Consider the following 24,189-nt stretch of genomic DNA (forward strand, 5'->3'; position numbering starts at 1 on the left):
GCAATCGTTAATGTGTTTACTGTATTTATTCCTATTATTATTATTATTATTATTATTATTATTATTATTATTATTATTATTATTATTATTATTGTTGGTTGTACAATGACTTTGACCTGCATTAGTATCTGTGCACATTTATAATTTTCTATAAATATAAATATTTATAATATCATGTTTGAACACATTGGGGCTCCAAGGCCACCCAACAGGTTGTGATCCGCAGTCTCTGCTGGGAAAAGACAAAGACCAAAGGGGGTTTTACACACACACACACACACACACACACACACACACACACACACACACACACACACACACACACACACACACACACACACACACACACACACACACACACACACACACACACACACACACACGAGAGTTTCAGCTTGCAGCGGTGACGCACCGTGAGCTCAGCGAGCCCGCTCAGTGTTTATGTCTTCTTTTTTTACAGAAAGAAAGAGAGGAGCCAGAGAGAAGGGGAAACCTCGCTTACCGGCTTTGTGGTTTCATCCAGTCTTTCTTTAATAACCACTGCCAACTCTACTTTAGCTTATAATGCCTGTCTCTAAACACTGATTTCAACTCGTTTTATTCACCAAACCGGTAAGTTATTTTTCTTCCTCGTAGTAAGAATACGACGTGCTTCTCAAGCCGGTAGTTTACTTGTGTCAGTCATTGCAGGCTGGTGTGGGGCTTTTCTCACCACAAAGCCTGTAGGACCGTCTTGACCACTTTTACGCACGGCGGTAATATGACATATTCATATGTTCATACGAGTTTGTCTGCGCTACGGGGCATCATATGGCACATTGTGTTCCCTTTATGCATGTGGAAACGGGCCTGTTTTATATGGCAAAATAGTACCAAATTTTAAAGAACAAAATGTAAAAAGTTGTATGTGCCTGATTGACTGTATTTGTATGTATCTGATATAGCTTTCCAGGTATTAACTATACGCCTATATGGTTTTGCTGTGATGCTCATACCCGTATGAAAGCATATGAATACTTTAGCAGCCTCTGGTTTTGGTCATTCAATAGTCCACTTTTTTTTCCTGACCGTTCTACTACATGCAACTGAATAGATTTGAATTTAGTGAAGGTTATGATAACTATGGGAACATCTGTGTGTGGTGGGGTATAACGATAGATTGAGAGTATGCTTGACGCACTGCCGTTGTTACGTGATGACCTCACTGGTAGTACGATCCTCCTACTCTCGTTTTAATGAAGTGAAAAGTCCTGACTCTGCTTTATGTTCTTATTGTATACCTCTGTAGAAACTTGAAGCCAATATATTTTGTTCAACAAAAAAACAACAACTATTACTTAAGCAGTTTGCATTGGGATTGACAGAAGAAGAAACTATAAACATTTGAAAATGTTCAGTATTAATTTTAGCATGCATCTTTCTGCTCTCATGTGTTTTACCACCATGAAATATCACGCCATACTGCCATGGTTTTGGCAAGACGTACTGCTGTGTAATACGCACACTGTGCAATGAGGACAGTCTCCACACACTTACACAAGAGCCAAGGTGAGACTGTCATTTTTGGCTGAGGGTTTCTATTGTCTGACACCAAATTCCTGCATTCTTGTTTAAATAAGAGGCTTTCTCTTACCCACTACTTTACGCACACAGTTCCACCAGAAGAGGGCCATGTACAGCTTCACTGACTCGTTTCTAATATTATTACAAAGCGGTCGTTTTAGGAAGGATTTTGCAGGATTTGTAAAGTTTATTCATCTGCACTGTTTTGTCCCCGCACACGTGAACAGAGAATTCAATGTGCGTCCCTCAAAGCTTTAAAAAAAGATCATCAGAACAGTCACCCTGTTTCCTGTCAGCTACTTTCACCACCTTTTGTGGAGAAAATGTATATGTGACCTGACCAGATTAGAGATGGTTTGATCCAAAAGTTCAGGAACTCATTGGAGTAAAACTTTCTGCTTTACTTCTCTGCTTATAGCTACCCTCTTGTTGGACAAGATTTCACAGAGAAAATGTGGGTTTCTTCAAACAATATAGAACAATTTCTGCAATCATTATAGTGGGAAATATTATAAAAAATATATTGGTCTTGCTTAAAAATAACCGCATAATTCCACATATTTGTAAAAGGACAATAATGGCTCAGAAGCCTCTTTAAGAATTCAGTAGATTATATTTTGAATACTATCATAACATTTTAACCTAGAATGCTTTTGAAGATTTCTCTGTGTGTCTGAGGTTTGTCCATATTATCGTGTACAAGTTGGGAAAATCAGTGTTACTTAACGGACACAATGATTCAACTCTAATTGAGCCTATGTGCATGTGGAAGTCAAAGACATCAATCTGTCATCAGTCCGTCCAGTCGACCAACTGAGTGGTTGGGAATGCCTCCAGACGGTCCTCCATCCCCGTGCCACAGAAGCTTGCCTGCCTCCCCAATGTCAGCCAGGAAACTCTGTGCCAAAGAATTTCCCTCTGCACCGACCGCAGAGCCCAAGCTGGCTCAGTGCTGCTCACAGGCAGATTGGTGGAGGAGTGGATGATTACAGAGGAACCTGGACACGAAAAACTGGAAAAGACATTGGCACGAGCATGCAAACTCTCAAACAGTCTTTCAGTTAGCATGCACATATACATCCAAGCATAATACAAGTTGTTCCCCTAATAGTAAAGCAGAATAAGATGGATAGCAATATCTAAAGTTAACACTAGGCATTGTCCTTCTGAGGAGGAAATGTTTGTCTGGAGACCCTGTGTCTGTTTTATTATTGATCTGCTTGTCTGCTGCATTCTCATTACTTAGTAAACAAACTACACTGCAAGTTTTGATGCAGATGGTTGAGCTCATTCTTTTGTCAGGGAAAGGGAAAGAGTCATTTCCCGGATGCTCCAGGTCCTTTGTGCCTGAAGTTACAAAGGTGATGCATGATGTGTTGTCATATTTTATGACCTACCTTATTTGTTCTCACAAATCTGACAGCTAATCGTCACACTCGAAAAGTAAGAGAACCAAATAATGTTCCAAATGTTGTTGCTTTAAAAAAATGACATTATGAATCCATATCAAAATGGTTGCCAAATCCTTTTCTGACATTTACTGTATGTGATGCTTCTTTTTATTTATACTCCAAAAAATTGTAGTACTAGTAATGTCTCAGAAGTTTGCACTTTTATTTAAATTTGTGGCTTTTTTGTTTTACGGAGCATACAGTTCAAACTGCATTCATGTGAAACCTTCCATCTCTGTTTCTAGGTTAAACTGACACACAGTATCTAGTGGTTTGTTCCTGATTGCTCAGTCACATTCCATGAGATCTGGTTCAGGACAAAAGCAGACAGCAGTAATTTCCCTCTGCCTGGCCTGAGTTCATGACCCCCTGTCTTCTCCATCGATCCTCTCACTCCCCATCGTGGACTGTTTAATGACACGGTCTTAAAAATAAGTTTTTAAGAAAAGAGAGTGCAGCATTTCCTAGCCCAAAGGCCAGCTCTGGGGGAGGAAAAGCAAATCTGCAAGCAACCACATTCTGCCAGCTGAACTTGCCAGTAACTAATCGCTGACTTTATGTTGCCAGAACAAATCCCACACCAGCGAGTCCGGGTCTTTGTGACGAGGCACAAATGGTTGACTGTGAGTGTGTGTTTAAAACTTTGGAGAGAATTCACACAATCCAACCACTGAGTAATGAAGATGTAGCCAAACAAGAGCAGAAATTGAACCTCTCAGCACTTTTATAGAGTTATTGAATTCAACTTTAAAAACAGCACACTTAGATCCATAAATATATATAGATGTAAGTGTGCATGTCTGTGGTTGGGTTTGCATATTGGGGGCCACTGAAGGGTTTCTTATCTGCTTTGTTCACCCTCTTGCATTTAGAGGTATGAGGAAAGCTTTCATATACAGTATGTACAAACTCACATATGGAGGTGTTTATAATGTTTAACATTCCCAGAAGTTTGAATTTCCAGCCTCACTGTGGCCGACTCTTGGACTCACTGACCCAGCTTTCATTAATGTAATAGTTAAGCAGTAAATAAACCATTTGCTTTTTTTGACAATGGCTTAGCTTAGCTTCACAAAGACAGAATAGCCTACAGGGTAAACACTATCTTGGCTCTGCTATGAAGTCACAAAGTCCAGTTGTCTGGCAATCTTACGGTGAAAACTATTAGGATTAAGCTTAGTTTTTATTGAGCCTACTTACCTAAAGGTCCAGGTTTTCCTTTCAGACATGGCTATTCAAGGTTTACATCTCTGCACATAGTTAACATGCATTCCCTAAAGGCAGGAAACTATAGAGACATGTTCCACAAGGTCCACATGAATAGGACATTTATAATTTAGCCTTACATTAAACTGCTCTTTTAAATTCTCATACATAGGCCTAGCGTCTATACAGATAAGACAAAATGTTTCTCTACCAGAGTTTAGCTCATACATAACAGAGTTCATTTGTCCACTGATTTAAACAGTTATTCATAAAATCCTCTGTATTTGTTTGACAAATGGAGATTACATGTTGTAAGTATTGTTTTTACACCACATACATATGTTTTTGTGAGGAAATGGCAATTGCTCTATTTTAGCTGGTTTGTAAGTTATAATTTGAGGTGTTGTGAACAGGAGGAGTTCATGTACATCCACCTTTAATGATGTTGATGAGGTAAGAGAAAATACCAGACTCTCAAAAACATTTCTACTCTGACACACATATTTTCGTAGCTCAGGTTGCCCCATGTTCAGCTTAAGTCGCCTTAGAATCTGTTGAGGTTGTTTTCAGAATCAGAAATACTTTATTTATCCCAAACTGCGGAAATTGTTCATTGCAGCAGCGAAATACAACAGAAGTATAACAAATAATTAGAACAAAAAAATAAAAAACAATAAAGAATGAGTAATATACAAATAGTGCAATCTGTAGCCAGAATTACTTTTTGGTTGGCTTCAGGTAGGTTAAAGTACTTGCTGAGTGTCTTTGTCTCCTCATGAAAATGATCTCCTTCTGTTTTCAGAAGTGTTCACTATTTTTAATGAAGGCGGACCTAAAAATCTAAATTATTTGGAGCAAAAATGGTCTTGAACACTTGACATTTTTCATTGTTCCTTAAAACATCTTCATCAAACAGGATTTAATCGAAAGGCACCATTAATGATGAGTTAAATTCATGCAAACAAAGTCAGGCTTTATGTCTTCTTCTTACAATTTGTAATTTTACTTAAACTAATTTCAGTGGGGCCTTAGCCTAGAGCATGTGAATTTATGAGTTTGCCACCCTGTGGCATCTATTTCTAATGAACAAAAGGAAAGGAAACATTTCTCTTGAGTTCCATTTGTATGCATATAGCGTATGCATTCATGGTGGTTGTAATTTAGTACATTGCACCGTGACATTGTCACCCTGATATATTGTGGGATCTCCGACGGTTGTTGCAATGGTATTTCTCTGGCTGTAAACTTAAATGCTTCTGTCTTTCTTGCCTCTTCTTCCTCTTGCCCTCTAACTCCGGTCAATTCAACCGCTCTCGTTCCAACTCAGTGAAATCTGTCAGACAGAGTGCAGCTGAGACACAAGAGAGGCCCGTTAGGTTACTGCTGGTGTACAGTTGCACTGGAAACATTACGACGTAACATCAACGTCAACCCAAGGACAGAGAGGACGAATAACAGACACAAAGAGACGTATCCGCAGACAAGTGCGCAAAGGCGACATCAGCCCATTTATCAAAAACGATCCCCATAATGAGACATTGTCTGCGCAATAACGTAGAAAGTGTTGGCGTAAATCTGCCTTTCATTTGCCGATAATGGGCACCTCCATTAAGTCAAACAGAGGGTATGGTAGTCCTGATCACGTCGTTGTTGTACACGTGCACATTATCTCTTAGTCCACGAAATGTCTGATGGATAATGGAGTGTTATTACCTTAAACCTTTTTTTGCCGCCTCAGTTCTTTTCTATTGTATTCCAGTCTATAGGTCGTTAGATAAAGAGGTGTTCCCCATGGCTGGACATGCTACGTGACCTAATGGCCTTGATAGGTAGCGATTATCGGCATGGGAACTTGGTGGTTGACTTTTCTTTGTCAAACTTTACTACATCGGGACAAAGTGGGAAATCGCTGCCTTTTCTAGTGCTATGGAAAAGAGTTCCATCAGCCATTTTCAAGCACAAAAGGAGCATTCAGTGTCCTTTAGTTGTTTTTTTTGTCAAACCACACTCAAGTAGAAGTACATGACCATCGCTTTGTTTTAATCGAGACTTTGCAAAGATAAATCTCAATATTCTGGGAAACACCATAGTGTATAGTTGTTATAGTTATAGAGTATAATATATTTGCCATTTAGTTTAAACTTTTCCAGAAACTGGAGAAATAACTTGAGGATGATGCATATCTGAGATAATCTAATGGATTTTAAAAGGCTTATGAGCCTAAAAAGTAAGAGGATTGCTCAACCTACAGAAGAGAACATAATCCTTTCGCTGTCTCTCTTTCTCTGAAAACGCATTACAACACCTACCGGACAAATGACAAAGATAATTAAACTCAGACGAATCATCATCATAAGTCGTAATTTTCTTCACACTGCTTAAATATTTCTAGTAGAGAGCAAGTCAATGGTGATTACCTCTGTGAAAAAACTGTAAACTGACCTTTAGTATGGCCAGGAGTAAGTTTATTATAAGGTTTAGATAACATTTTACTATAGCTTTGGAAATTATATAATTGATGGAGCAAAGCCATAAGCCACTTCAGGCAAAAGGCTGCTATAACGCTAATTTTAACATATTCATTCTGTACAAGTATACATGTCTGTAAGGCAGGGAATACAATATTTGTTTAAACCTCTTTGAATGCCTTTGGTGATTACTTCCTCAAATAGAAACTGAGGAATGAATGAATAAAACCCTCTTTATTTCTCACAGTGAAATGTGACCTCTGTATTAAACCCATCCCAGTACTAGGATTGGTGGGCAGTTTTTCTACAGCACCCGGGGAGCAGTAGGGGTCTGGTGCCTTGCTCACAGGCACCACGGCAGTGCCAAGTAGGTGAATTGGGACATTTCCAGGTAACAGTCCACACTCTCTATTTTGGTCTGTTATGGGACTTGAACCGGCCAACCGCCGGTTCCCAAGCCAAGTCCTTACAGACTGAGGCCCAAGTGGGTTTTGGTTAAAGTTAGGCAGGAAAAACCACTTGGTCGAGGCTCAGTTACTGTGGGCATGGAACTTTGTGCTGGAGGACAGAAAGTAAGGCATTAACAGTCAGTTCTGTCATCCAAAGCCAGTGTTTAAATATTTCACTAGGACAGTGTAGTCTACCTTTAAAGTCACTGTTTTTAAATATTTTTCTCCATCTAGACTGTTTTCAGGACGAGCCGTTGACTCAGCAGATGGCTCATTGCTGTTGTAGGATCTGAATCTGTTTACAGAGTTGTCACTTTAAATATATTCCAATCTGTAAGCATGACTTGTGACTCTAGACTTCACACAAAAAGAAACGGTGGCATTAAAATAGTATCATTGCAGAGTCTCATGTCTAACCCAACTCATGTGTAGGCCTACTTGAGAAACACAACTCATTGTTATGAAGCAAATAACGTGGCAGCTACCCTTGATCTCTTCTACCACTCAGTCACCTCAAACTGAAAGGCAAGGAGTTCCACTCATTCATGTGTTTCCCCTTTTGTGGTTCTTCTTTCCTTCACAGCTTCACCCAGTAAGATCTCTGTTTAGCTGCTGCATGACATCAATGAGCCAAAAACCACTACAGAATAGAACAACGTCCGTGTTTTTGTCATGCCTTTACCATTGCTTCTTTATCATTACTATTTTTAGGTTGGCTGAACACAACAGAAAATGTGACTAGTCATGTGATGTTGTCGCGACTTGTTATTGGAATGTGTCAAACAACAGCACCCGGGGTTTTGGGTAATTACTGTTTTACAGTTTAGGAAAAGTCGTCACGCTCTTCTCCTTTTCCTTTGAGGTGGTATCAATTTTTATCCTGTTTTGTTGTTTTCACATAAAATGACGAAAGGCTGGTGCGTATTGGTGTCGTGTGGCTTCTTTGTTTGTATGCTGGGATATTCTGAGAGGTGTTAATTTCCTGTTATATCCTGCACTTCCAACGCTTTTGTCTGTCTCTCTTTCTGTCTTTCTCTCTTTATGAATGCACACATCTGACAGTAGCTTCCAAAACTAAAGCACATTGCTGACAGAGGTATTGCAAACAAAAAAGTGCAATTACAGGATTTGACAACTCAAGAACCAAGAGTTGTTGAGAAAGAGCATGTGGAAAATGTATGAGGCTTCATGGATTGAGACGCAAAAACCGCTTTAACACTCAACAGGGATAAAGAAAGACTCAGACCAAATCTTACTTTTGATTGTGTATTCCATCTGTGTTGAAATGTGGGGTCCAATGTGGACTTCAGTATAAGGTTTAAAATGCCTATTTGCAGGGTGCGATTTGACAAAAAAACAGAGGGGGGGATGTTTTTTTTAATTTATTCATAGACAAGAACATTGGACTTTTAACTTGCATAACTAGGGAGAAAAAAACGCTAAAAGTAGACAGGCCCTTTTTTCGGGTCCGTGGATTAGTCCCCATCACAACATGGCAAAACTTTTAATAACCCATACATGGATTTCTATTCAACGTCACAAAAACATGCGTACGCACTAACAGGCAGAAAGCACCATAGAACAGCATCAATGCTCTCCATGAAAAGACCCTCCAATTAACTTAAATCAAACACTCAAAATAATTCACTAAATAGCACAACGTGCTGTCAACACTCAGGGACAGGTCTGGAAAACTAGACAAAGTAAACAGTCGGCTCTGGTGACAAATTTGTGGTGGCTTTTTCGTTTTTCCTATCGGGGCATTGTCTGCAGCATTTCGGCCCTCTTCTATCCACAATTCTGCAAATGGGTCCTGTAAAGTAAGATGATATGCTGCTCTGAACGCGTTTCATGTTTGGTTCAGCGCTGTTTTTCCTGCGAAGTTCCCGCACAAAAATGTTACAATGTTTTTGTGTTCGATGACGTTCAGAAATATGCACCGTCTGCCAGAAGGCTGCTGAATAGCCTACTCTGATGTAAAGACACTGAAGATCGTTAGATTTCAAGAGTTTAAGTAGGCTAGCAGTTAAGTTGCATTCATCGCTATCAAGGGGGGGAAATCCTTGTCCCCACCGGAGATAAAAATAATTTAGCAGAGGTAGGGATAGGAAAACCAGAGGGGGGGAAATCCTCACCATCCCCCCCTACAAATCGCACCCTGCCTATTTGTTTATAAAACATTTCCAAGCCACAAACAAGATAGCATTACTCAATATCACTAGCACTAGAATAGAATATAAAGATTAGTGCTCAGACATCGTCATCAAGTTAAATTAGGCCTCAGACAACCAGTTATGTGCTGTGACCATGAGGTCTTGCAAAAGCCTTCCAGACATTTTTTGTAAAGGGATGATAAAGTAAAGGGATGCTGTTGAAGGTGAATGGAGGGATTATAGGTTGATGAATTAGGGGTCAGTGATTTCTTAAAGTAATACTTTGATATTTTGGAAGTGCATTTATTCACTTACTTACAGACTTAATTGAAAAGATCCATGCCGCTGTTATCTGTCCATTAAACATGACTTTACAGCATGTTAGCCTAGCTTAGCAAGTCTCGAAACAGGGGGGAGCAGCTTTTCCAATCGTAATAAATCCTGCCTACCAGAACCTGTTAAAAAAAAATCACGATTTTTGGTGGATTATGTTTAGGACCTTTTTCTTAGCTTTAGAAGGTGTCTTTACTAACCTTTGGACAGATTGAATCTGGCTGTTTCCAGACATTATGCTAAGCTAAGCTAATTTGTTGTAGTTTATTTAAACAAACTTGAGGGTGTTGGAACTCTTGCAGCACACTTTTCTCATGCACAGAAAAGAAGGATAAGTGATTGAAGGTTGACAAGGCCCAGGGATAAGTATTACATGTGGTGGTCACATTTGTTGTGGCTTTGTGTGGAAAACCTAGTAAAACTGGGGTTAAATGAAAATCATTGCACACAATGCTAGCTTGAATTCACCTGGCTGTAAAGGAGTGACTCATGTCATTTTTGGAAACACTTTCAATGAATGTTGCGATACAAGCTGCTTAGCAAAGCAGGTAAAATGGTTGGCAAACTACGCTGGTCCACATATCCAGGATGATTTATTTTTCACCATAAGTCATTGTTTTGACTGGATCCAATAATTAAATGCTTATGACATTTTAAGTCGGACTGCTGTATGATAACTTTGGATTACATGCATTAATAAATGATAATTCCATTTCACATTGCTCTGCTGGAGTTTAAGTAGGGTTGTTTTAGTGACTGCACCCCTGGAGGTTAAGAGAGTTTCTCTGTGGAAAACCAACCCCATCCAATTTGTTACTTGACACTTTCCTAAAAAAAGAGGTTCTTAATTGCAGGCCACATTTATCTTTTAGCCTCTCTGTCATTGTCGTTTTATTGATCATTTTTGTCAGCTGTATTTTGTGTGCCTGTGTGTTGTGTGTGTTTGGGCTGTATGTGCCTGTGAATGACTTGTAATTAGCCTCTAGCTCTGGTCTATATGGCATTTTAACAGATGCTTCTATATATATCATGCTATCAGGCTGTCTCCCTGCCACTTTTTTTCTCTTTCCACTTCCATCCATACTTCTCTGTTACCCTGCTCTATGGGCTCCACAGCCCTTTGTTGTTTTTTCAAACAAGTGCTTTTTCTGTCCTCGCTTTATCTTTTTCTTCTTCCCTGAAATTATGCTGTAGCAGCCTTTCATTGGCATGAATTCCTTGCCGGACCAAAATCATAAACTTGTTACATATTTTATTTTCTTGTTTGTGTAAGTCATAGCTAGTTGTTGGCTGGATTTTATGGCATTCAAGATGTGTGACTATGTGTTTGTATGTCTGTTTTCACCTACCTAGCCACCAGAGACAGTAAAGTAATGCACAGATAATGTGTAAAAAATCTACAATGTCAAGGCATTCACCAGACACACTCAACTCACATGCACATTATAAACTAGTGATATGCTGAATGTGATGACTTAACATAAAATGGGTTTTAGGGGAGAAGTCAGTGTTGATTTGCTTTGCTAACTTATGTTTAAACATAACTTTTTTTCCTGCCTGATCAAAGGTTAAAGAGTTGCATTAAAGTGGCCTTACCCACCATGCACGCACACACACACACACACACACACACACACACACACACACACACACACACACACACACACACACACACACACACACACACACACACACACACACACACACACACACACACCCTGTTCTAGCAGTGATAGAAAGGGCATGTCCTAAGGAGGTCAGGGGTGTGTCTGTGGTCAGAGTGACAGTATAAGACATATGCAGGTACATCGAATTCACCATTCAGCGACACTAGACTTGAGTTTTGTGTCACTTATCTGACTTCTTTTGTTTAATTTTAGTAGCAACACTGTCTCACAGTTAGAGCTAATCATAATATTTTAAATTAATAGTAATTTATTTTGTTGTAAAATCTACAAACCATTTTTAAGTTACTTTGTAAAGTATCGGTACGACATTTGTCAAGTGTTCTTAGGATCAGTAGGAGAACTTAATTTGAGTTTAATCCTGACTCAGCATTTATAGCAGCTTACACAGCATCTTCGCTGAGTTGCCAGGGCAACTGTGTCAATCAGCTGCAAGTCTGGGGTAAGTGTGCTGCTCTGTCTTTCTCCTCTCTATCAAATACTCTGATATTATCCTATATTCCCTCTTGTCTGTATCCGTCTTAGCCGAAATGTCCTCCACCATATGTGTCTTTCTCCTTTACTTTCCACTTTCCCATGTTTTTTGTCATCATTAAGCTGTAAATCAGTTTTATTTATTTGATTAGTCTATTAAGTTTGGGTTGACATATTCTAAATGCTGTATATGTTTTTGCTTTGGTCAGTGGCTGTTTTACAAGTCTGTATGGGTCCAAACTGTATCTACATTCTCTTTTCTTGAGAGAAAAGTTAAGAGGAAATAACAATAACCCCAAAATATCAAACAAGTCTGGATTTCTGGTTTAGGCATTTCACTGCTGGCACGGCAATTGAACCTTTATCCTCTTTCGCGTTGGTTGGCCACCCTGCTGTTTGCCCTGCTCTGCTTCGTTTGTTGATACAGCATGTAATTTAATACATGCATTTAAATTGCTTTATGCCAACTTGTTCTGTGTGCATATGGATATGGATAGACAGAAAATGGCTTACTTTAGAGATGACAACATTGTTTTTTGTTACACAATATTATCTTGTCGCAGCCAGATCTAAATACGGGGCCCATCAGTGCATATTGAAAGTTCATGCTTGTTGAGCTTTTCCTCTCCTTTATTTCTAATATTATTGTTTTTAAACACAGCTAAACAAAGCAGTGTAATCCTCCTGTCAAATGTTTATGGTATTTAGCTATAAGCCTAACTTACCTAAATGACTGGAAATGCCCTTCCCAGTGGCAGCCATCCTCAAACGTTGAAAAGTTCACCATGTGTTGGAAAATGAATGTGTTTTAGCATGAGTAATTGCTTCAAATGTGGGCGGAAGTACAAGGTGCCCATAAATAGCCACAGGAAAGCCCTGTTTCATTCACTGTTGGCCATAAAAAGAACCTGATTCATGGTAAATGTTATTTACAGCATTTACAACTGCTCCTTACCTCCCTGTCCCTCGAGTAACTGCGCTCTGGATGAGTTGCAAAATATGAGTCAGGTGTTTGGCGCCATGTGACCGTGTGTTGGTTTATTAAGAGTGTTTGCTAGTGTGTGTGTGTTTGTGTATGACTGTGTGTGCGTGTGCATGACAGAAGTGTTGTAATAGGTCATCAAAATGACAATAAAATATTTCTAAGCACTGAAAGGGTCAATAAATGGTGTTTGCAAAAAGGGCACAGTGTGTTGACTAAGGTGATTTATATTATGAACTTCAAACCCATATTAACATGAACCTGACACTGTTTTTAAACATGATGAACCTTTATTCTGACCTTTTTCTTTGTCCTCTCTCCTATAGATCATATGAACATAGAAGAATATTTTGAAGAAGATGAGGAACCACCTTTGCTGCTCAGCTCTTGTCCTTCTCACGGTAAACATCTGCATCTTTCTGAGTGTTTGTATGCAAAAATGACACACGTTATGCATTGTACAAGATGACGTGAACTTGATGATTTTGTAAGTGTATGAACAACATTTTACTGTAAACCTCCACTGATTTGTGCGCTTGTGTGTGTGTGTGTGTGTGTGTGTGTGTGTGTGTGTGTGTGTGTGTGTGTGTGTGTGTGTGTGTGTGTGTGTGTGTGTGTGTGTGTGTGTGTGTGTCTGTCTGTCTGTGTGTCTGTGTGTCTGTGTGTGTGTGTCTTCCAGGTGCTTGGCTGTAGTAGGACTGCAGCAGTGCAGTGTCGGTGGGGGGAAGGGTGTGTGTGTCTGCAATGCCCTGCTGGACAGGAGCCTTCCAAGGTGAGACTGCTAGCTGAAATTAAATTATTAATTACAACTCTGCTTTCAAAGTATATTTTGCTATCAAGTACTTTTGGTTCCTTATAAGTCATTGGCTGTCTCTTTATAGTCTACAAACGTTCTCCCCATCTTCCTTTATTTTTCTCCCCTCCCTACCCAACCTGTTTAAATACTCAAGTTTCAGCAAGGTGAATTTCTCCTTGTCTGTAAATGTAGAGCTTAAAAAATATAACAAATTACTTACATTTATTTATGTGAAAGTGTAAAGCAGATTTCATTGTTTTTTTCCAGCTAACAGAGAGACACTCATGCTTGCTATCACCAAAAGGATGCTCTTATTTTGTGCTTAGTGGCCTTTTTCGCTTGAGTTTAAAACTGTTTCTTTCTTGCCAGACTTGTGGGCAGATCAAAAGTCCAACAGAGGAAGTGCAATGTCAGTTGTGCCCGACTGGAAGCTTTTCAGATGCATTGGACTCTAAACCTTGCGGCCCCTACACAGACTGCCAGATCCTCAGCCGTAAGGCTAGAACCCCTGGCACTGCAACTTCAGATGCTGTCTGTGGGGATTGTCTGCCTGGGTAAGGCTTACCTGTCTGCTTGTAATTTGTTTCAAATTAGGTCCTGTCATTCACTTAGCGCTCTAATAATGCTCTTTTGTCTTATTTCTTTGTCTTTCTCTTTGCAGGTTTAACATTGCCAAAGGAGAAGTTTCCACCCAAAGTCTATGTGTTAAAAGTAAGCAAGTCCTAGAGTTTGTGTCTGAAATAGTTATTTAAGTCCATCATTCAGTTCACAATTATTATCCATTCCTATGGAGATAGAGACCATGCTCTCACACCCTGCTCTCTTTTTTCTCTGTTCCTTCTTCTTCTAATTTTTCTCAGCATCTTTGCATGTCAGAAAGGTGCGTACAGTAGGTAAAAGACCCTCCAGTGGTGCAGGAGGGCCTGTCAATGGCACAGTGGTGCGCAGCGCTGAGGAGAAGACGGCAGAGTATGCCGTATTTGCTCTTGTGCCTGTCTTCTGCGTCATGGGCCTGTTGGGTATCCTCATCTGCAACATCCTGAAGAAAAAGGGATACCGATGCACTGCTGACAAAGAGGCAGGGGATGAAGAAACTGCCACACCACAGAAAGAAGGTAAGAGATATTTTATCGCAGTAATTCCAAAGAGAATAAAAGAACAAGTTAGAAATGACACCAAGAGATCGAGAAAAGCAATGCCAGTTACTACTGAAACAAACATTTATGCTAAGGTTGTTCACGTTTCCCCGTAGAAATCCCAATTAGGAGACACAAATGCACAAGATGTTGTAAAGGGTTGTCTGGAGTCAGGGCAAAGACAAGCCAAGCCTAAGGGGCAGTGTCTTTGTGTGCAGCCACAGCCCATGTATTTTCTGTAATGGGACTGCACGCAAGCCAACATGGGAGGCTTTTTTATCTCTTTCAACTTTGACCTTGCAGGGGTCATTAGATGCCATGCATGCTGTGTTTTTCTAAGTGCACACTGTTATTTTTGTAATTTCCCTATCTGAAAAGGTGGGAAAAAAAGCTTTCCCATCAACTCAGTCGCCTTGCTGACGTCAGGGAGAAACTGACTTGGGTAAACATATGAAGGGATATAAAGAGAGGCGGGGGAGTGCAGAAGAATAAAGAGAGAAAGAGGAATGAGGCCGGGATTAAAAGAACTACAAATTGGTATCAATAAATAAAACAAAAATAGGACACAGGAGGAAACAGTTAGCCTTCCCTCTCTCCATTACACAATCTTTGCCTACATATCTTTTTAAACAAACAATTGAAATTTAAAACATGTTTTTGTATGAAATAAACCAACAAGATATACTGGTTCAATAAATAAGCTTCAGAGATGCTGGTAGGTGGAATTTGACGAATATTTAACGGACAAATAGTACTGATCTTCCCATGAAACTCTTAGCAAGAAAGAAAATATTTTTTTCTTAATGTTAAGAAGTATTACTTTAGCCTTTAACTTGCAGAGGCTCCTTAAGACATCAAGATTCATAACTGAAAACATTACAATTTCAAGTATTATTTTATTTTTTTAACATAATTGTTCAATCTGTTTAGTTAATGTCATTTCATGAGTGTTCTAAGCTTAAACGGATAGAAAGGCTAAGCTGGCCTATCCCTCACTCACCTTACAGTTCGAGGCTCATAGGAGATCTATGTGACAGCCAATTAGCCGCAGTGTCAGGCCTCAGCAGCAGCAGACCAGGCTGCAGCTTCAACAGATCACACTTTCTGTCAGCATGTCTCACGCCAAGAAACTGTTTACGTTTGCAGACAACACCTGCTGTTTTAGATATCCCATCATTACACTCCTTAAAAAGTTAAATTCAGCACCCAATATTTTTCACTGATGAATTGTATATTTTATTTCGGTTTTGCTTTATCCATGTGCACCCCTTGGTATGCTCAACCCGCTTTTTTGTTACACATACTCACACTTTCTCAAATTCTCTTGTAACAATCCCTACACAGGAGTTTGCTAGCTCATTGTTGTTGATTACAAGAAGAACAGCTCCTATGTCTCTTATCTTATGTGGTCTTAAACTTAAACCTCAACCACCAAGATGAGAGCTTTTCTATTCCTTCAACAACTCTTAAGAGCAGATACCACTCTGAAGATGTAATTCCAGGCGTCTGCACGGATAGACAGAAGTCATAGCAACAGTCTTTAGGTCAAAGATCTCTCCCTTTTGTTTTCAGCGTTGCCTTGGTCTCTTACTCTCCAAGCACTGTGTTGTGAAACTTAAGACATCCCTGCACCTAAAGAGAAACTCCTTGAACCCCATCCCCCCACAGATGTCTTTAACTGTCCTCATACTCTGCATTCATCCAATTTCTTGGCTCTCTTACACCGCCTCCCGACCATCCACCCCCTTCTTATATAAACATGACACTATATCCATCCATCTCTCCTTTCCCAGCTTGATTAATTATTTAATCAGGTCCTCATGGTTTATAACTCTTCTTTCTTTCTCGAATCCTTTCTCCTCTCCTTGTTTCTCTCTGCATTGTTCATCTTCCTTTACGTTCTTCTATCAACCAGAGTTTGTCAGGGACTTCCAATATATATATATAATATATATATATTAAAGTCCTGAAATTTTTTATTTGAGTTAGATTGTGTAAATGTAGGACAACATAATAAAGAAAATAATGCAGTTAACAATAGGGTAATGGAATGGTCAGAGGGCAGTTTTGAGGCTTTGGATACTGCATTGGTTTTCTTACTCCAGCAATTTTCTCATCATCTCTGCTCGGAATGAACACCCATGGGGATGATTTACAGAAGCCAAGCTTAGCATGGTAGGGCTTGAATCTCTGTGGCAGAGAAAAGTTTGACATATTGGTGCAGTGACAGGATAGCTCAAGGAAACCGAAAGGGCAAATGTGGGGTGGGTAAGACCAGAAATGAGGGCAGAGTGAAAGGTAAAGTTTAGTTGCTGCAGTTTTAAATGTCAGCCATAAGCTCCAAAAGACTGCTCCAATCAAACTGTTTTTTGTTGGTTTTTTTAAGCATAAATGTAAAACTGAAATTAATCTGGAAACAAGATGACTAGCTGGTGACTTACTGTGGCTGACACTGAAACACTAAACATATGGCTGTGACTGCTGTAAGAATAAATAGAAGAGAATAAGTGCCACACTGTGAAATGGATGCCGTTATCCTTGCATAGCAACTGCCTCTATGGAGAGGGACACAGCTTTTGTTATGGCCTAACAACAGCCTGACACTGCTTATGCAGGAAAGACATGCACATTGACACAAATGCATACAGTCACATTTTGCTTTGTAACACACTGATACAGGGGTCACCTGGCATTGGGGGTCTGGTACAACACAGCACACACACACACACACACACACACACACACACACACACACACACACACACACACACACACACACACACACACACACACACACACACACACACACACACACAGCAGACACACACAGCTCTGTGTGCTTCAACAGTGTTGAATAGAGTGTGATCGCTGAGTGAGCTATTCTAGACCTCATCACTCTCCTCTCAGCTGCCTCTCTGTGCTGTGCTATTATGGGATGGTCCGGGGTGTTGCTATGGAGGCATATCTATTCTTTGCTGTTCAGTCATCCACATCCATCCTTATCAGTCCCATGGTGCACTGGGGCACTGTATCCCAGCAGTGACATGCACTGTGTGAACTGTGAAGGAAGGAACACATTGTACACTGTTAAGTAAGTTAAATAGACATTTTTAAATACATGCCCCTTTGCGTCAAGTTTATAATACAACATACAGTATAACAAATGTTTAAAAGAGATTTTCTATCATGAAGTTTGGCTACGTAACTCAAGGTCTGCCTCCTGCGTGTTGCATATCACGTTCTTCATCAGCAGATAGAATTCTCTCTGTGTTGTAATAATGTGACCGGTATTAAGCAATAACTATGAAATATGGAAAATAACCAATCCTTTTCACAGTATTTGTGTTTAATGTACGTGTGTCAGTACATGGACTAAACATTTTCCAGATCTAGAACCCTGAGGTGCATCATACAGTATCAGAAAGTATGTAATTTTCTCTGTCTGTGTTTTTTGCTTGCTTTAGGTACCAATTGTCCCTACATATCTGACGACCTGAATGAAGACACCATCAGTGTTCTGGTTCGCCTCATTACTGAGAAGAAAGGTAGGTGTTGAGCAGCAGGGACGTCACGTAAGAAATTGCGGTAAAAGTAAAGTAATTAGGTGACTTGTGGCTTTAGAGTGGAACAAGGTGTCATCAGAGTGCGTCATAAACACATCCCCACTGCTGCAAGCTCAGACTGTTCGCTCCTTATCTCCATCAAAAATGGTTAACGTTGAACTGCAAGCACAGCAAAGAGTGTTGAAAGTGGAGTAAAAATGTCCTTTTAGAATAAAATGTAAACAAACTGTATTCTAATCTCTACAGCTCTCAATGTATATCAGACTTTGTGCAAATAAGTGTATTATTCTCATCAATTACCAATTAGCACTAATATAGAGAATGGATTATCCCTTTATTCAACTTCATTCATCCAGTTACATAACATTTTTGTTTGCTTTTCAGAAAATGCTGCTGCACTGGAGGAATTGCTGCTGGAGTACGAGAGCAAACAGATGTCCATGAGCAAAGGCTCCTCAATCAAGTATGAGACCACACTCGCTTACACACGCCCTGTATGGAGATATATATATCTTCAACATATATTTTGTTCATACTGTTAAAGGTTGAGAAGAATACAGAGGCAAGCACAATTTGTGAGAGAGCAAAGCAGAGCCCTCAATTCTGCAATGGGATGTTTAGGCAGAGTTGAAGGGAAACCTCTCAAAGGTTACAGAAAGTTTTTCTTTAGAGATGACAGCAGAGCACTGAATAATGGTTGGATTATTATACATGTTTGGATTTACAGGATAATAATTCAACATTTGGCCTTGACTGGTTGGATATTTAACTCACATTTTACACGTTATCAATATCATACCTGCTGCCCTTTATTGTTGTTTTACTCTTTCAACCAAGCAAACATATTGTATTGTGAAAGCAATACACATGTAAACTGAATCTGAATCTGAGTGTACACTACATTTCCTCAGCTACAGCACGTACTTGGCATAGCAAAACTCCCGCCTAACTGGAGTAAATGTCTGACATAGCTGATACCGCTGTCTCTTGAGTCATTAGGCTTTAACAGCTGGTCTGTCACTAAGCTCATTGGCTGTCACATAGTTTAAAGTTACTTGATTTACATGACCAAAAGTACTGGTGGTTTGAACTTTGGTTATAATCTGCGGCTGCAAAAAGTGTTCAAGTAGTCAGAAGTTAATCTTAAAAATCCAGCAACATGCTGCTTTATGCCACAGTCTGCACCACTGTGTTTTCTTCATCAGCGCTGGCATCACGAGGCTCCAAATGCCTCGTGATGCCAGCAAATTACTCCAAAATGCCCCTCGTAAAAATATGGATGTGACTGGGTCTATATTACACTCCAGTATGTGTCTCGCACTGTGCGGTGCTCAATGGGCTGCAGCAGTAACATGTGAGCTTTAGATTCGAGAACATTCTGACACACACACACACACACACACACACACACACACACACACACACACACACACACACACACACACACACACACACACACACACACACACACACACACACACACACACACACACACACACACACAGGACCTGAGAGCTTTCCAGATTTCGGTGTGCATTGTGTGTGTGTGTGGCAGGGTCACTACAGGTCACACACTAGGTAGTGGAACACAGGGACACATGGCTGCATTTATCCCTTATGCTATGCCTTTCTCTGCACGAAAAAGCAATAGAGACAAAACTAAAGAGGCCTGGATAAACATTCCAAAGATTTAAGTTACAATTTCATCTACAATGTGTTTTCTTTTATCATTATTATTATTATTGTTGTTATTATTTTTATATTCACATAGTTGAATGTTTTGATATTTTTTGGAGCTTTACTTACTTGTCATCGTGGCATTATGCTTTTATTCGGCTACAAAAATGGCCGCATGAAGATTTGTGCATATGTGTGCAAAATAATACTGTAGGTGATTTCAGATTGTCATCAGTCTCTTAACTAAATAGATCTTTTCTTTATGCCACTTTAAGGTTTTAACTGTATTTTATTTCAGAAGTATTTGTTGATGTAACAACCACCTTATACAATGTTTTTCTTCTCAGTGTTTGATTTTGTAAGGAAATTCACTTTTTGTCTTGACTAAAAAAAAGGCTTAAATATTAGTAAATGTTGTCCAACTGATCATTTCTTTACTCTCTCCTCTTCCTCTCCTTCTCAACCCCCTAGGTTCCCAATGCTGTCTCCCCTGTCCCAGTTCTGCTCTCTCCCCAAGCTGTGCCCCCATCAGTCCCACCTTCACACCATCTCTGGCCTCTCCGGCCTGGCCCCCAAACACGGCTACCGCTGCACCCGCTGCGCCCAGAGAAAGTGGCCCGCTGTCCTCATACCGCCCCTGGATGCCCTTAAAGATCCCCTGAAGCCCGCCAAGACCTTCATCGTACCTTCCCTGGACAAATCATACGACCAGCAGAAGAGACCCCTGCTTGGGGGGGTGTTTGTCGACACCCACAATACACAAGCTGTTGTGCCAAATACTGTACAGGACAAGGTGGAAGGGAGTGAAGTGAAGGAAAGGAAGGAGGGAGAGCTGACCGTGTTGTCTGTGGGAAGGTGAGACATGTCCTTAATACTTTGTAGGCAACACACAACTGATATGACACATGAAGACATGCAATGCAAATACTCTAGATTGTTACTTTTTACTTTTCAGCACTTTTTGCATCTAAATTACAGAAGCAAATCCTGCAATTTATACCACATTTATTTGAGAGCTATAGTTTTCAGTTTCTTTGCAGATGATGAAAACATTTGATTAAATATGATTCATTGTTAAAGATTAAAGCATTTAGTATAAGACATATTTGAACTTAGTACTTTTACTTTACGAACAGATTTCAAGTCGCTCAGATCCCAGAGATGAAGCCTGTCACATTGGAAACCAAGAAATCTTCCCAGGAGCAACGAAACTCGCTTTTTGGAGGAAAGTCCTTCGGCTCCTCATCATCCGGGATCCGGAGGTAGAACCCGCAGCACACACTTGAACCCTCTCTCTCTGTTTTTGCTTCTTTCCCAATACTCACCGTAATGACCCCTGTCTTCGACTATTTCTTTCCCCAGCATCCACCTTATTTTTTTATTACTGGCAGTGCTGTGAAGTAGCTCAAGATCCTAAGCATCTAAGTCAATTTTTTTTTTATGGCAGCACTGCATGATGTGGTCTGTTTTATTGGAGAAGGAAATTATACACAACATGATCATTGTCTCTAAAATGATTTGGAAAATGAGATTCTTCTGTTTCCTATTGTCTGGTCAAATGTTGTTCATGTCCTCATCCTGCCACCTCCTTGACATTTTTCTCCCTCTGTTTCAGATGAAGATACAGAGAGATGTTAGGGTAACGCTACCTCGCTGAAAACAACCTCATCAACTTGAAAGCTGGCAGGGAGGGTGTTTCTAGAAATCTGACAACACGAAACCCCAAGAACCACCTCAAGCTCAAACAAGTTGTTTCTACACAATAAGAGGAAAAGAAAACTGTATTTATTATTGAAAACATGTGTAAGTTACTTTCCCAGCCTTAAGAGAAAGTGGAGGGTTGGCTTTTTAATAACAGAGTGTCAACTCCCAACACTAGAAGGAAGGATGAGAGACAAAAACAAAGAAGATAAGTTGGGATCCTGAGAAAAAAAGTTCTCAGCCTCTATAGTTGTGCTTCCACATACAAAATGGACACATGGGTCGATCACATTGCATGTAGACAGACTTGTGTGAAGAGGACATAACAATGTGGAATACTTATCTGACCAAAACACAAGACTCATACAGCAGAGAGTCTTGAAAAAGAGGAAATATTAAGCCAAGTAGTCTGTAATCAAGTATATGAACTAAGAGTGTTAGACACTTGATGTAAGACTTAAATAGCACTACAGAAAGTATTATACGAACAAAATGTTATGAAACTTAACATCATATTGTTGTTTTAAATATTGTTTTTATTATAAGTTTAGTAAAATAGCTCCTCTTCTGCTCACGTAGGATTTGAAAAAGATGAATGTAGTCTTAACAGAAGATGTACTCACTGAGATCAGTGAAAGTTTGACAGTTTGAGAAACATTCCCTCTGTGACGTACACCAACATACAGTCAGAATTAATGACATGTGCAACTTTAAAGCTCTTAGATTAGACACAAGTAGGTGATATGGAGCCAAAAGTTGTTCTCAGAGTGGGCCACTAATACTTTATGACAGCAATGCTTCTTCTTTTTTTACATCACTGCATCCCAAATGGCAGTAAGAGTCTGAACTCTTACTGAAATAATTAGATGGATAGATGTTACTTTTGTAGAATAGAACATGTAAATGAATGTACATATGTAAATATGGGTGGGTATAAAAAGACATACATCTTTTTATAATTTAGCAGACACTATGTTCAAGGTAAGAGACGACTGCACTGCAGCAATAAGTGACCCTTGTAGTCCATCATTAAAGAAACATTAAACCTGTCACACCATCATGCATATAAGCGGAATTTCTGGTTCATCAACATCATATGATTTTTCACAGTTTGAGTGCAACATTTCAGTAGTGCAACGTTTTAATCATTTAAAAACTTTAATACATACAGTACACATAGCAATTTCAAGTTATGCAATTTCCATAACTGTAAGGAACACAAGCAATTTTTATTCCAGTTTATTAAATTAACCAACCAGTGGCGGATGATTAGAGTTGAGTTACACCAAAGTTACTGTATGCAGCCGCGTTGGCTTCAGTTTACATCTTCATGGCTGTAAGAGTTTACTATAATCATAGAAGCTACTCATTTAAATATTAACTTAATTTGTTCCAAGGAATATGTCAACATGTCTGGACGGACTGAATATGTATTGGTTGCAGCAGTTTCATTTTTTCTGTTTTTATTACTATTATAAAAGGATTATTATTCCTGGAGTGTTGCTGGTAGGAATGATTTAAAGGAAACATTCATCACATCAACTTTGTAGAATTGCATTTATAATATTACATTTTTTCTGTATGATGTTTTTACTGTTCAAATAAAGAAGAGGTGTATTTTAAATGCTGTCTTCTTTGTTGTTCTTGCTGGTCGTGTATACTCATGTGTTATTTACTGTTTGCTGCTGTTGGTACTGTATATGTGAAGTGTAGGTTTGCGAGGGAAAATACTGAACTCTAAAAACTCAAAAGCATCACAACAATGACCTGTCTTGTTTGTTTGACAGTGTCTCCCTCTAGTGCTAGCTTGGTGTTAATTAGATCAAATGACATTTATATTGAACAAATGCAGTACATGAGAGACATTAGACATATGTATGACAAAATATATACATGTTTACATTTATTTCCTTCCTGTTATGGCACAAACTGACATCCGCTGAACAGTGTTTTCACAACTCGTACAGTTGCAAAAATACAAACATCAGGTGCAGCAGTTGTCCAGTAGAGTCTTTACCAAACATTACAGCTGCAAAGCACAATGTAATTTATTTCTGTCCTCTCACTATAACTTTTCAGACATAACAAACACAAAACATCTGTTTAAATCCTTTAGTTTTAACTTGTGTAATGCTTGACACTGCTCCTGGAACAGAAATAATTTCCCAATTTGGGATAAATAAAGATTTGGTCTAATCTGAACATGCACTTTATTTGTTACAATTGCAAATATGAGAGAAATCTGTGTCTGTGTCAACTTAAAAAAAACACGCAATAAGAACTGTAAGAGATAATGTTCTACTTTTTTCCCCACATTTTTTCACGTATTGGATCATAGTCCTGTTGTTAAGTGTCGGCCCACTATCCTTGTTTTTGATTTTACCCTCTTGCTGAGGGTACTGCGGGCGTCGTGCCCAGCCAGAAAGTAAAGGATGGGGTCCACACAGCTGTTGGCGCTGGCCAGAGGTCTGGTCACTTTGTAGGCCACACTGGAGGCCTCCAACAACCTACAGCTGATCTGATGAACACATAAAAACAAGATATATTTAGCA

The 24,189-nt window shown here is 39.5% G+C and overlaps 2 protein-coding genes across 10 annotated transcripts in view; one reads left to right on the top strand and one right to left on the bottom strand.

Annotated features, from left to right (window-relative positions):
* Window positions 1-374: 374 nt before the first annotated feature.
* On the top strand, window positions 375-23,318 carry relt (RELT TNF receptor). 3 transcript variants are annotated; one of them, XM_063906711.1, is made up of 11 exons: window positions 375-612; window positions 13,091-13,165; window positions 13,444-13,536; window positions 13,930-14,114; window positions 14,222-14,271; window positions 14,421-14,675; window positions 18,161-18,241; window positions 18,644-18,722; window positions 20,408-20,791; window positions 21,073-21,198; window positions 21,552-23,318. In XM_063906711.1, exons 2-11 carry the CDS (start codon window positions 13,124-13,126, stop codon window positions 21,553-21,555), a joined length of 1,299 nt encoding a protein of 432 aa, XP_063762781.1. In that variant the 5' UTR covers window positions 375-612; window positions 13,091-13,123; the 3' UTR covers window positions 21,556-23,318. The 3 variants fall into 3 exon arrangements, with proteins under 3 accessions (XP_063762781.1, XP_063762783.1, XP_063762782.1); XM_063906712.1 differs by lacking the exon at window positions 375-612 and adding an exon at window positions 11,460-11,750; XM_063906713.1 differs by lacking the exon at window positions 21,552-23,318 and having other exon boundaries at window positions 21,073-21,202.
* The window catches only part of LOC134880038 (P2Y purinoceptor 2-like), a 37,418-nt gene continuing 35,989 nt past the window's right edge, over window positions 22,761-24,189 (bottom strand). For all 7 annotated transcript variants that reach the window (XM_063906721.1, XM_063906720.1, XM_063906714.1 and 4 more), the window contains one exon: window positions 22,761-24,155. In XM_063906721.1, coding sequence (XP_063762791.1) covers window positions 23,970-24,155 — 186 coding nt within the window. In that variant the 3' untranslated portion in view covers window positions 22,761-23,969. The remainder of the gene's footprint in view (window positions 24,156-24,189) is intronic.

Source organism: Eleginops maclovinus, chromosome 18 (genome assembly GCF_036324505.1).
Source record: "Eleginops maclovinus isolate JMC-PN-2008 ecotype Puerto Natales chromosome 18, JC_Emac_rtc_rv5, whole genome shotgun sequence".
In the NCBI taxonomy this organism is placed as follows: Eukaryota; Metazoa; Chordata; class Actinopteri; order Perciformes; family Eleginopidae; genus Eleginops; species Eleginops maclovinus.